The sequence below is a fragment of the Centruroides vittatus genome, unplaced genomic scaffold (assembly GCF_030686945.1).
Source record: "Centruroides vittatus isolate TY-2023 unplaced genomic scaffold, ASM3068694v2 contig_943, whole genome shotgun sequence".
NCBI lineage: Eukaryota > Metazoa > Arthropoda > Arachnida > Scorpiones > Buthidae > Centruroides > Centruroides vittatus.
The window spans coordinates 1,271,289-1,286,872 of NW_027122626.1; the positions used below are offsets into that span (position 1 = coordinate 1,271,289).

At 26.7% G+C, this 15,584-nt stretch overlaps 1 protein-coding gene across 2 annotated transcripts in view; it reads right to left on the bottom strand.

Annotated features, from left to right (window-relative positions):
* Nucleotides 1-1,166: 1,166 nt before the first annotated feature.
* Nucleotides 1,167-15,584, bottom strand: part of rst (roughest) — an 88,853-nt gene continuing 74,435 nt past the window's right edge. Inside the window, exons 13-15 of one of the 2 annotated variants that reach the window (XM_067282202.1) lie at nt 7,965-8,030; nt 5,242-5,459; nt 1,167-2,920 (exon numbers count right to left, since the gene is read on the bottom strand). In XM_067282202.1, coding sequence (XP_067138303.1) covers nt 2,576-2,920; nt 5,242-5,459; nt 7,965-8,030 — 629 coding nt within the window. In that variant the 3' untranslated portion in view covers nt 1,167-2,575. The remainder of the gene's footprint in view (nt 2,921-5,241; nt 5,460-7,964; nt 8,031-15,584) is intronic. The other variant, XM_067282203.1, reaches the window with a different exon arrangement.

Sequence of the window (15,584 nt, forward strand, 5' to 3'; positions counted from 1 at the left end):
TTAAAAAAATAATAAACAATATAATTAAAACTAAAAAAAAATATATATAATTATATTTAAATTAAATCTTTACTTAATTACTGCGACAATGATATAGCGCGAAGTAGACACACTATATCATTACTGCGATGAGGTAGCAGATAGCACTCACCTGCGTGGTGTCATTGCTTTCCACCCAGGACGGTTTACCTCGCTGTCTCTTGTTTCTCTAGTTTTCTTTATCAGAAGATTCAGTATTTTGCCTTGATAAGTTTCATTGATATCTCTTTTATCACATTCACTCCAATCGTTGCTTCCTCCAGAAGAAGAGCCGTGACGAATTCTTCAGTTCTGATTTGATTTCTTCCGAGGTGAACTCAGACCAACCCGATCTCGAGGAAAGTCAAATTCCACAGTATCACGTCACAGATAGTGGTTTGAACGGGCAGATCTACATAGGGACTAATAGGGCTTAGGCCCTGGACCCCCAAGTGTCAAGGTCCCACAAAAATTGAATTATCATCATAAATTTTTAATACTTTTTCATTAACAATAAGCATTTATCGTATAATAAAAAATAGTTAACATTAATAATATAATAATAATGATAATTTATAGTACAGTATTATGTTTTATTGTAATCAATGTAACGTAATTGGTCAGTAGTGTATATATCCAATTAATAGATTGTTATTCTACTTTAATGTGCTACAGTATGTTATTTTATATTATACAATAAATATTAAAAATTATGTATTTTGACGAATATATTTTTTCAAATCTTTAACAATATCCATCAAAATACATAATTTTTTTATTAAAAAGTTGAAGTTTTACATAATAAATTATTTTTTAAATTGTATATTATGGTCATTAATTTATTTACTGTAATCCTTAATTTATGCCCATAAGCATATGATAATGTGTAAAATTTTTACCTAGTCTACAAATGAGATTTAGTATTAGGTAATAGTTTCCAACAAGATTTTTATTTTTGAATAGCAAAAGTTTTAGATTGCTAATCTAGATGAAAGTATTTTACACAAAGTCACATAAAGTGGTGTAATATGATCAGTTATAATCAATTCAAATACATATTTCTGTGTTCTGTGTATTAGGAATAAATTTCTATCTCAATTACCATAGTACAAAAGTTCTTGATTTTTGAATAAAACAAAACACAAATGTAATTTCCTGAAACTTTATTGCTTACGTCATTCACAGTGAAAAATATAAAGTGGCGATGTCGATATATATCGAATTCAACATCATAAATACTTGGGATGCAGCCATCGCTGAATGGCTATTTACTGGTTTGTACATATATTTACAAGGCAAGTTAACGATGGCTCGACTGGCAACATATTGTCCACGAGGACACACGACTTGTCCAAAGACACAAAATTTACAGCGATAGAACAAAACAAACATATCTTCAAATTACATATATGCCGATGTAAATAAAAATGGCAAGCGATCCATCAATAGTGAACAAAAAGCTTGTCGGAAGCGTATGTTACTGAATGATTCTTTTTTACTTTGATATCTTTAAAAATTCCTAAATGTACAAAATGTTTCAATTTTATCTGTGAAAATGTTCTGCTTACAATATATATATGCTAACTTTTTAAAATTTTCACTATTGATGTATCACCAAAAGTAAAATTATATATGAAAACAAATACTATAAATTTGACTTCTCAATGGATGAGCTGCAATTGCAATGTTCACCCAACAACAAGGCAATAGAGGACATGCCAGATAATTAGATTCACAACGGCACTGGAAACAGTAATGTGATGATGATGATGAGAATGTTTAAGTTTTGGAAATCCAAGAGAAATCTACCCTTGTTTGGATTATTGTTACATATTGTAGAAGCACTGATTTGGTTGATCAAAGACACTGATGTAACAATACAAAAGTGGCAAATAACCGATAGTTGAGGAAAGTAACACAAATGTTAAGCACCACTGTTCGAACACTCTACCACGGTGTGGTCCAAGTGTAGTTATAATTACCAGAGTTACTGAAATATGCAAGTTTCTGTTGGTTCCACAAACAATAACGGTCAAGATAGCTCCGGTTTGATTTTGTCTGGCACACACTTGAGATTTACATTAACAATTATAATTTTGTCATTTCTTTTATTATATTCTCTAACAATAGCATCCAACATACATCAACTTTATTGCATAGTAGTCAGTATTTCATGACTGTTCACCCTGATAATTGGAAACAAGAATGTCCCAGAGATTTTGTTTGAGGCAAACTTTATTGTAATTAGTTAATTTGTCCCATTACTATACTTTAACAATCACTGTCTTGTATTTTATCTGTACATGGAGGAAACATCTTCACCTGCAACTTCTTTGGACATTCCTTGGCACTGAGTTTACTTGGACTTATGGGTAAACAACTAACCCATGTTAAAACCCTGCTGAACATCAGAACCAAGGATTAACAACTTGGTAGTTTGAGATACTAATGGAAGCCTTTTCGTGTTACTGAATGATATTGATCACGAAACTGGACTTCACTTTTTGTTGACTGAGCAAATGGTGGCAGTCGTCTGACTTACAGAATTTGATAGATGTCAAACATGGGTCGCTAGAGTTCCCGGTTTGAGGTGTGTTTGTGAATGCTGAGCAGTTATGTAACGATTCTGAGTAGTATTAGGACCGGGCGTAGTCGGACTCCCACTCCATGTAGTGACATAAACGCCCTGAGGTGGCGGTAAATTCGACTGGGAAGTTCGAAGATAGGGATTGGCATAACTGGCACGATAGCGAGGATCTATAGAATGACCCAGTTCATCCAATGACTGAGGTGAACTTCCATATAAACCACTGTCTCTGCTAGCATTTAAATGAACAGAAGGTGGATTGTAATCTCTTGAATAATCAACATAGGGAATGTATCCATTATTACTTTGAGTATCCTGAAAAATAAAAAATTTTTTGATTATTCATTTAGCAAAATTTAAATAGTTAACAATTAAGATAGAAATAAATAAAATATTTATCTATGATTTGAGCAGAATATATTTTTGATTTATTTATGGAAAAACGAAATAATGTTTTTTTACTTTTTGGAATTATGCTAGATAATGCCTAAAAGCAAGACTCAAGGAACTCTACACAGACTACAAGTCTTGGCATTTATGTGGTCTAAAAACTGGCATTTGAGTAAGTGAGGTCTCTCATCTTCACTTTCCAGCAACAAATATGTTGACAACCTTTTGATTTTTAAACCTACAGATTCATTGACAACCATGCAAATATCCTTACCTTGACATTTGACCACAGTTTCCTTCAAATCAGTTTTCCACAGCTGACCAAATATTTTCTAATAGTGGACTCAATAGGTACAGATCTAATGTTTGTAGTTTTTGCCACCCAATTTCTAAACAGGTTGTCTGAAAACATGGTGTTCTATCTTACGTGCACCATTTCAGTATTTGATCTGAATTGGTCTCAGTTAAATGGAATGTTTGAGAAAATCCTAGGATATTTGAAGTCTCTGCAGTATTCCTTATTTCAGATGCAACTTTTACATGAAAATGTATTGCACTTTCTATGTGCAAATCCAAAGCAAACTTTTTTACATGGCTTAAAATCACTGCAAAATGGCTGCCTTTACATTGTTAGTCACACTTTACAGTACTTTTAAAATCAGTTATTTCAGATGATGGGAGACCGAAAATGTTAGTATTTTTAAAGTTACAAAATGTTTTAAAATTTAAATATGCTGATTGTTAATACAGCAATATAATTTTTAAATTCTATTTTTGTTACGAAAAGTTATAAATTTGAGAAACTTCTAATAACCTAATACCAATAAAATTTGTTTTCAAAATATTTTAATTTTTCCAAACTGTTTCCAATTACCCTTTACACTCTCAGTTTGAAAGCAGATGTTTATGAACTAAAAGTGCAAAAATAGATAATTAATAAACAATTTAAAATGTACTGTTTATCATTTTTCAATTTTCAGTTTAATAATTTTGATTGTGTAACAAAAAAATTAATTTCCAATTAAATTTTTTTATAGTTTATTATTGTTTTCAGTATCTCAGCATAACTAAGTGTAATTCACTAACAGCACTTGTTGAAAATAACTAAACCAAATCAATTTAAATAATTTTTTGATCCACTGGAAAAATATTATATTCACTGCTCATATGCCCAATGTGCCAAATTATGCTTTTTATGCCATTTGGAGACATCCTATTTTATGATTTTGTAACTGCATTAACTCCAATAAAGGGTTATTCATATCTTAAAAAAAGTAAACAGCCATACCTAAATTTTCCTGTTATGCTTAAGTTATATTGATCATTAAGGCAACTGTTAACAATATATTTTTGAACTGTTGTTGTTCTATATTATTTTTGTCTGTTTTTTTCTCTATGATATATTGTATTTACTTGCTATATGTGAGATTGACTTTAAAGATCAATATAAAGGAAATTAGATTTGTTAATACAATTCTAATGTTATTCCTTTTAATCACAAATAAAATATCAAATGCACGTAAATGCACACATTGTCCCATAAAAATTACTGGCATTTTAAACTTTAAGGAAAAATCTTGTAAAATCGATGACAAAATTTGTTCACGTAAAGTTGGACAATTGGGAACCTTTTTTGCCAATTCTTAACAGTCAAATACACTCCGTCGATTATACTTATGAGTTTCTCCGAATTCTGATTTCCGAATAATCATCTGTTTTCATGTGGGAATGGATTAAAACTTATATCGGGCTCCCGTGTGATTTTGGAATTTCAAATTGGAATTCAATTCAAAAGCTTTGCTATTCCTATTCGTCTTATCTTTACTCCTGACAACACACAAGAATGAAACGACCCAGATAAAATACTTTTTTTTTTAAACACCAGAGGATGAGCATCTGGTAAAAAATGCAAACACACGGTTCACAAAAATTATTGCAAAAACGCAAAGAATCCTTTGCTCACGTGTGTAGGATGACCTAGGTTTTTAAGCAATGAAAAATGAATAAAAACCTTATTTTATATGCGAGTAAATACGGTATATATCATTTATAGGATGAAAAATACTTATATAAACATAATATTTAAGAAGTACAGTCTGAGTTTGTGTTGAAGAAACTTATATAAATTTAATAAAAACATTTTATCCATTTCATATAATATGTTAATAAGGAATATTTGTTTTCATGTACAAATGCTGGTTTAAGTTAGCACAGAATATTAAGGATGATAAGTTTAAAATACTTACAGCTTTTGGAGGAAAAGTTGGTTCTGCATAATCAGCAGAATATTTATATATATCCTGTGTGTCATGTGTCCTTGTTGTATCACTTGTTTCCTCCCAACTTCTTTCATGTTCATTGTTTGATAATGATGATGCTGTTCTAATTTCAGCTTTCAAATCAGAATCTCCAGAAGATGCAGAATCAGATTGTTTGGCTTTTTTCTCTGATCCAAAATCTTCATCTAGATTTTGTAATAGTAATAAAAACATTCAGTACAGATTATAGATCTGTATTTTATTTAGAAATAAATACACTTATACAGATTTTCTTTTTGCTTAATTACTATTATTAATCATGTATTATTATTTACTTTATTTATACATAAAAATATATTATATTTTCACTTTCAGTAAAATTTCTTCAGTTATAACTGTCAAAAATCTAAGAAATAAACTTGGATAAATTACCTTAGAATTAACATAAGTAAATGTAACTGCATGATATACATAAATACAAATAATCCATCTGATATTAACCATTTCCAAATTCATATTAATAATTTGATAACAATTTACAGGTTTTGAAATGCAGAGGATCATTATTAATGCATTTATTTACATACATCTATACAAAGTACAAAACATCATAATTGGCAATATGCTAAATTTTATGAAAATGTATTAATTTATAAATTATTATAAAATGGCAAATTTTTATTCAATTACCAATTTTTTATGTTTTCTTAATTGTAATCTCTGCATATAAATGTAGCCAACCTGATACTAACTTATATATTGCATAACTTTTGATTTTATACAAATATTATGATTAAACCCTTATAGTTAAAATGAAACAAACTTCTGATAAACTCTTATAGTTTTGTATCTCAATGTATATTCTTTCTTGTCATTCAATTTACTTTATTTTCTCTTCTATTCAAATATATCTGATTATTCCATCTTTTTGAAGTGATAAGACAAAATATATATTAAAAAAATTGGAGTAATGTCTCAAAATCACAAAACTAAAAAGCATTTTGATACATTTTCTGAACTGATTTACTGACTCCTACAGATTTTGAGTAACTAGTATTTTCTTACCCTTACCCTTTTAAAGAAATTCAAATTTGTAAATTGCATCTCTCTCTAATTTCAAATTTCAGATATAAGTTGTTTCAGATACAATTAATAAGAAATTGTCATATTCAGATAAACTAACAATTCTTTTCTTTTCAGAATCACTAATGATAGAGTGAATTTGTTTTAATGAATTTTTACATCTACTTTAATTTGTGTATGCTTTTGATGAAGTAAATTTTTAAATCTTCTAGCCAGTGTCGTAACTAGGGTGGTGCCAGCGATGCCCAGGCACAGGGTGTAAACCCTGGGGGGTGCAGAAATGACCTGGACCAAGTTTTGGGTCATAGTTTTGGGGCATAGTTACAGATTCTCGCACCGGGCGCATAAAAGGCTAGTTACGGTGCTGCTTCTAGCTAACACCTTTACTTGATTATCAGTTATGTGAATCCAAAATCATCCAAGACAACATTAAAAAAATATGAGCAACTATCTTAATGATCAGATAATTTCAGATGAATAAACTGAACTTAATTCTTTCATTTTTTTTTTTTTTTGTACTTTCCAGTATTTCTGAATCTTCGATGCAAGATATTAAACTATCATTAGCAAGCATATGATAGATGATTATATATTTTTGTATATAACTTGCACATTTGAAATGCATTTCAGTTAAATCATTATGAATTTCCTATAGTAACTTGCATTGAATACTCAAAAGAAAGAATTCAACTTTTTGAATTTTATAAATTGAAGTGATCAAATGTTATTTTTCTACAATTCTGTAATATATTTTATATATTTTACTCTGTAGATGAAAGATTGTGTTACCAATTACCAAAACTGTTATAAGTTGACAGTAGTCAAACTTAGAAACAGTGACAGACAAAGTGAGTGAAACAACAGAACATAATTGACAGATGATTGATTACATAAAGCTGAGTGTGAGACAAAGGGTAACACTTCATGATGATAAACAAACACATAAAAACAATTAAAAAACAAGAAAATGGGACAATGACAACAACATAAATACACAGCAAGATGAATTAAAAGTAGTTGGCTAGCTTTAGAATGTGATGGAGATTGTAGATTAGATGATGAATTTGTATAAGAGTATTATGTGACTATTGCAAAGAGAAAAAATATTTCTCATTAACATCCCACAATTCCAAATAGCATCATCCAAGTAAATTCTTTAATGAATAATGAATTAAGAAAGATTTGATAATGATAGAATTAAAATTTTGTTCCTAATCTGAATGCATCTATCAACAGTGTGAAATGATATATGTATTGAATTATATTCATAAAATATTTGCTGTCATTTATCACATTAGATCAAATTGATAAATGCATATTTATTTGTCAATTTGATCCAAAATAACCAAAACCAAATATTGCCAGGTACTTTTTTTTTGGATTAGGATACTATATTAATTAAATTACTTAATCTGGCAATACTGGCTTACAAAATATGTAAATTTCAAGCATTTTTATAAAATTTTGTCTGTATTACTTTGAATACCATAAAAGGTCTTTGCACAGAAATATACCTAATCAGTATGGCACGAATGTAACCTGTATGTTATATACTAATTCTATATTACACATATATGTCTAGAGGTGAAGATTGGCTCAGAGCCTGGATAGCATAACTGATAACGTACCTGCCCGGCTTGCAGGAGTTGCGGGTTCAAATCCCGCTTCAGGTTGATCTTTTCTTCTAGATGTTTCTAAATTATTAAATTAAAATTAATTCTAATTATTAAGATACTTTCAAGATTGTGACACTTCCTACTTCTAGTCCAAATTTCGTAAGTAAATTAAAAGATTACTTTATAATAGCCGAAAAAATCAGACAATATTTGGTATATAAACTTGGCACAGAAACAAAACATTTAAAGCAATTGTCCGTAATACAACACAAAGTTGCACACTATCCTATCATTTGATATCGAGACAGTGTGATAGTCTGGAAACAATTTTCAGAATTTGGTTTTAGATCATTGGTTATATTGTATGAAATAACAATTGCCAAAGTGTTTCGAAAATTACTAATGTCGTAACAGCAATTTGAGCACATGTTTTTGTTAAGAGAATGATATTCAATGTCATACTGTTCCTATTATGGAAGACTTACATTATCAAACCGATATTGGACAGGCTGCCGGATATTAATCTGGACAGCTTTTGAAAATTTTATGAGATAAATTAGATCATTAAATACATGAGAGAATCAAAAAATGAATTAGTCAGTGATTTGAAGAATACTTAGTGGAAAGTTTTAGAGAACATATATACTCTGTAAAATGCTACCAGAGAATATTTTGCAGACAGTAGAGTTTGTAAGAGAAATCAAAAGATTTTAGCACTTCTAATAATATTCCAATAAATAAAGATTGTAGAAAAGCAAATGTCTAGATATTAATGATAGGATTGTGCACTTTTTGCAATTATCTCTCAATTTTATTTTTATCTGCTACAAAAGATATAATATAAAATGCAGTCTTTAATATATCAATAAGACTCAATCAATAATCATTCTGGTTTTGATTTGATGCGAAGTATAAAAATTGAAGGCACAAAGTTAAAATCTGTTTTTTTTTTCAATTTATATCATATATCACTCAACTCAAAACCAAAAGTGATTTCAACAATATTGTTACATTGATATTACCAAAATCAGTTTTCCATTCTTAAGAGATAATTGCAAATGTCAGAATAAAAACATTTGTAATATATTCTTAATACTTTGTATAAACAATCAAGAAAGGCATTTAATAAGAATTTAAAAACATTAAAAAGCATCAGATTATTCTGTGCCAGTTAAGATGAATATGGAATGTACAGTACCTGTACAGTACAAAAACTCATTTGTATTCTATGCCACTTACCAAGGAAATTTTAGATACATAAAAGTTTAGTCCATGCAAATAATATAGAAATGGGTATTTATTAGTAAAAGTAAAATAGGAAAATAGATTAATTATCAATATTAATCTCGTAATATATTATTCTGATTAAAACAAATAACAATTCTGTGCTTTCAAAATGATAATCACAATTAAATTAAGATGCTTATAGCATCTTATTCATACTCTAAAGTGCTAAATTGTAAATTGAAGCATACACAAACAATGAATGAAGCATAAAAATAATCAGTAGAAATTATAGTAAATATATAGAATAATTCATGACTAAAAGATTAAGAAATTCTTAAGAAAAAATAATTGTATCCCACAAGATGACAGACTAATGATATGTTATTGATCTGCTGATTAATATTTAAATACCTACATTAGATATATATATATCCTTTTATCATAACAGTGAATTCTTTAGAATATAGATTTATTTATGTTCATGAGTATAGTTTCATTTTCAAGTAGGATATTGATGGATGTGATATTCAGCTTGCAAGAAAATTTTATGCAAAATTAGTTAATAGATATAGATATTTTAATGAAATAAATTATGCATATATCTTGATACTGTTTTCAATTATTTCAATGATTAGAAATAAATGCAGTTTTAAAACTATATTTTATATCTGTTTCAAAATAGTTGTCCTTTCCTGCAATTTCTCGCATTATGCACTTTACATAACAAGCATTTGTGAAATATAATTGCCTACGGAATTTAGCTTTACTATATGCAACTCTAAAAACCCACCTGATTGATTAGAAAGCAGTGGTGTTAGTATAAAATTCCTTTTTCATCAAAACGGGCCATTCAAATTATATAGGCTCCACTGCTCGTACCCTACATCATAGTCTCTAAGAACACAAAAGACACATATATTATTTAAATGATCATCTAATCCCTAAGATCATAAGTATTCATAATTATGCTTTCTCCACAAATGGACTAAGTTTTCTGAAATGTAATTGCGTTAACTTATTTTATTTAAGAGATCTTACTGACATCAAATTTTTCTGTTCAAATTAAAACTTTTTTCTTAAATCAATAAAAAATAATTTCCTAATTAGATATTAAAAAAAAATCACTTACTTTCAATGAATTTTTATATGAAGTAAATTAATATTACTATTCATTTTTATTTGCATATTAACATTTTGATCAAACAACAAATATATGGCCCATATTCAATTAATTCTGATTATACTGTATATGAATTTGTGAAATTTTTAAACATATTCAATAAAATTTGAATAAAAGCAATTCTTTATAACTTTGTAAAATGCATTTTTAAAACCTGATTACATGAATTTAAATTTCTGGTTAAGTAATTAAAATAATTTGGAATATCAAACAGCATCAAGATCATCATACAAACATCAATTATTGAGATTATTAGTAAGACAAAGATATTTTAAAGATACATATTTATCAATCATACAGTTATATTCCTGATCATACAGTAAAACCTGTCTAAAGTGGAAAAATATTCAGTATGATGCAATTCCAGTTTACATGGGTTTTATTGCATTTTGTTATAAAATCTATTAAAAAAAATTTTACATTTTACATAGCATTTATTCCAATATTTCCAGTAATTTAAAAATGTATTTATTTTTTCTCAAGGTTTGAAATAATCTATGTAATTGTAGCAATTAAAGAATTAATATTGCTAAAAGAAAGAACTTACAGAAAGACTAAAAAACATATTTAATTTTGCTTTTATCGGTAAAATATCAATAAGAAAGACCACTTGTTTGAAGTATTGATTTGGAAATATATGAAGTTACAAACAAAAACTTATGTTTGTGTTACTGAATTTACCAATATTATCAATTTAGTATTAATAAGCCAACTGTTTTAATACATTTATTATATTTTCAGTTCTCTCTTTCATACATTCTTGAATTTCATTGAATTTTTAATCAACTTTTATACCAATGGAAGGGAAAAGAATTAAGCCTGCAAGGATCTATATTACAATGTTACAAAAAAATCATTTAAAAACTTTTTGTTTTTTAAAAAATCATAAATGTTATCTAAATTTAATTTACAGAAATTTTAAAAAACTTAATTATAGAAAAAGTAAATTTAACGTATTAAATAAAGTTAAATAAATTCCATGAAAATGGTTGTTATTGTTTTAAAATGTTTACAACTTAATGATTTTTGATTTTGGATAATTTAATTATTTCTATGTTAATGTTTAATTTTTGTCATTAATGAAAATTCCATATATTAAATTTACATTCTGTATTAATTAACAAATCTAAAGTTGTTTGAAGTTGGTAATAAAATTTTAAATCTAAAAAATTAATTATATCTGATTTCAGTATTTAAAACTTTTCCAAAAGAACATCTGTCATATAGCTTATGTAAATCATAATTTATTTCTCATCTAATTTAGGCTGTGTTGTAATTATATAAGGATATTACACAAGAATGGGAAATTCTTTTAAATTCTAAGTTTAATTAAATGCCATTTGATATAGCTTTTCTTTTGATAAAAAGTGATCATATTCATTCTGAGTTAATCATTTTAATAACAGACAAACTGTTCAACACCTGAGTTTTTTCAGTACTATTATATGAATTAAGTTTATGTGCAATTCTTCATTAAACTAGATAAAAAAACAGCCATTCTTAATGGTGTGTATTTGATTTTAGTTTTTCATCCAGATATATTTGTTTAATGAATATTTTCAAACACATTTTATTTATTATGTATGCAATGCACTATATGATGATTACTTAAGGAATGTAAATCTTAAATTTTATGTACTGCAATTATTGAAGAAAATTTTTTATAGCAACAAAAAATATTTATTTTTACAGAGATTCTTAAAAAAAATAAAAATGTTCTGTACTCCAAAAACTGAGCTATACAACATTGTAAAAACTCCCTACCTTGATTTAACCCCAGCAGTGATATAAGTTCATAAATACAAACTTCTATACTTCGACACATCCTATTGGTGAATTTTAGAGTATTTTAATTTGAATTTACATGTATGCTCTTCTGCATTTGACACATTTGAACATCAAAGAGCTGGGTATTCCATATATTTGAAATTTGTGACCTGAAGTAGGTCTTAGAAGTAGAGAGAAAACATTTGTGTTTTTTATGAACTTACATCACTGCTGGGTTAATATCAAGATAGAGATTTTTACAATATAAGAATTCTTGTTCATAAGTATTAAAAAATTATGTATGGTCAATAATTTATATTTGAAATAAATATTATTGTTCTAATTTGTTCACATTACTCAGAATGGATACAACATGGGAAAATTTAGAGCTGTCATATTACATTATAAAATAACTAATTAAATGAATCAATACATTGCATTTTAAATAGCTTTAATTATGTATACAGTGGAAACTTGATAGGACCAGAAATAATTCAGAAACTCATTTATTTTTATGTTTTGGATATAACATCAAGCACTGTGCACTTAAATACTGTAATGCAATTACTGTATTTTAAAGTAAATTAATTTACTGAAAATCTAACATAATGTTATGTATGTGATCAATTTTTTAAGCGCTGTAATTGACAAATGACAGTGATTTCCATTTACATGGAGAGTTTGGTCTCTGTGTACTATGTACTCTGTGGTATGTACTGTACAATATTACACATTCTACTTTTTTATTTTTTGTAAACTGTTTTGAATATTCAAGAATCAAGTGTCTATTAATTATATATATATATAATATTAAATAATTGCAAACTTTAATACATATAAAGTTACTGAAAAATTTAATATTTAAACCACAAAATTTATATATCTAATTCACAAATAATATGATTTTTTTTCATTTTTTATACACTGTTCACATCAGAAAAAGTATTGGTACTAAATATAAGTGACAATCAATAATGTTATAAAGTCAATGCTATTTTTATCAAGCAAAATATTTAAAAACGTATAAATTATATCAATTTTGAAATTATTTTAATGAAAAATTAATCAGATTATTATTGTCTATTGAATTGCCTGTTAAAACCAACTTTTCCTCCCTTTACTACTTTTTTAATTTCTAATTTCCTTTAGTTAATCATTAAGTGTAATAATAATTTGAATAATTTTTGAAAATAATTTATTTCAAGAATATTGTTTTTGTTTTCAAATCTTTAAGTAATAATTTCATGATTTAAATTTTATATAACTGTTTGATTGGTACTATTGATACAGATCTTCATCATAAACCAATATCACTCAGCCTCATTCATCACTTTTTATGAGCATGAAATTGAAATGGAATGGTTATATTTATACATAACGTGGGAATTTAACCACAAGATTAGCTAATCAAAATCAGCATCCATAAAGCTAGCCATGAAATGAATAGTAGATAGAACAAGAAGAAAAAATTATCTAAGGAAAGTAAGATTTATTGATGTAAATGATGAAATATGAAATAATTGATAGAAGACATAACAGAATGATGTGGAGAAGGACTCAAAAACAATTCTAAACAGATGCCTGAAAGCCATGAAGAATAACTTGATAAAAATTTTTATGTTCATTTTAAAGAAATTTATATAATACTTAATATAGGATAGATGGTTAAAACAGCTCAAACAACCACAAAAGTTCCAAAATATATTCTCTCAGACATGTATATTATTCAGGCTATAATTATTTACTCTGATATCTTCTAATTTCAGTGTCCTTGAATATGCTTAATATTCAATTTAATTGTTAAATTCAAATTATAGCCCAATGATTTATGGCAATGATTGGTGTGTTATTGCATTGCATCAGGTAGTAGCATTGTTTATTTAATTGTTGTTATAATCATTGATGATATGATCATAATGTCTGTAAGTTAGTTTAGTTAACATATGACAGGAAGAATTTAAAACATATATTGCATAAATAAGAATAACGTTCCATTGTTGTCTTATTTTAATGAATTCAATAAATCAATTTTTTGGAACATATTTCAGGATAAAGTTATTGCTAACACTGCTTTGATTTAAAGTAAATTATTAAATTGTCAAGATTAATCTTGAATTATTTTTTCAAATTGAGTAATTATAATTTCTTATCTTAATGATCTTTTCTTATGAAATTTATCTAAAAAAATTATTGGCTGAATTGTATACACTCAATTATAAAATAAAAATAGGATCCAAATAAACAGATTATTTCAGTAGCATATGTTAAATGTAATTTGGTTCATAGAAAGAAAATCCTCATACAAATGAATTAGTGAATTCATATACAAGTATTTTGTTTAAATCATATTTTAATGAACAGAAAAGATGACTAAACTAATCATTTTAAAATTGAATTTTTTAAAATTAGAATATTATCTATGAGAAGACTAAATGAAAAAACTGCTCATCCAATTTTAAATGTTTTCAATACTAATATATTTTTTAAATTTATAATAATACAGTTATTAATTGTCAATATGACAGATTAAAATTTAATAAAAGAATATTTATTTATTTTTTGTCTGTTCCAGTGAAAACTCAAATTATAATAATCTTTTATGAGAGAATTTAACAGGGATAATATACTATAATACAACTATTGTGACATAATGCCAAACTACAATTTTTAATCATATTTTTAATAATTTTTTAATTTAAAATATATGCTCTCCACTTCAAATTAGTAGTGTCTTGCTCCTGTACATCATACTTTCCAGTGGCCAAAATGCATTTTAGGAGATATATAAGGCATTAAAGGTTTCAAGTGTATGATAAATCTTCACTAAAATTTATATACTATATATTTGTATAAATATATTGTATTATATATTAAAAAGGGATTAAAAGCTAATTGATATAAGCTATTTGATTGTACAATTTAAAATATGGAATAGTGAGTGCACTTGAAAGCCAATAGCTCAGTATTAGTCGTGATTTAATTTAATGTTGTTTGTATAGTTGAAAATAAAATTTTCTCAAACTTGAAGTTTATATTTTTTTGGCAATATAATCACAGATGTTTGCATTTTCTTTCTATTTTATTCATTTCATTTCATATGATAATTTTGTACCTACCAAGCAATTTCACAAAATGACAATCATTGAATATATTTACTAAGATTTCTAATCACTTATACACAATTTAAATTTTATTCCTACCAATTAGATTACTGACTTTAAATATAAAAATCCTATTGCATTTTACTTTCATTTTAAAATCTTATTGATTGTAATAAAAAGTAGGAAATATATAAGGTCATTAATATAATACATCACTTAAAATCATTGATAATAAATGGCAAGTCCTCTGCAATCATTTACTTTGTAGAAGAGAGAATATTAAATAGCAGAAAAAATGTTAATTGTTATCAAATGATCTTGGAATGTTTTTCACATTTTTAAATTCTGAATACATGA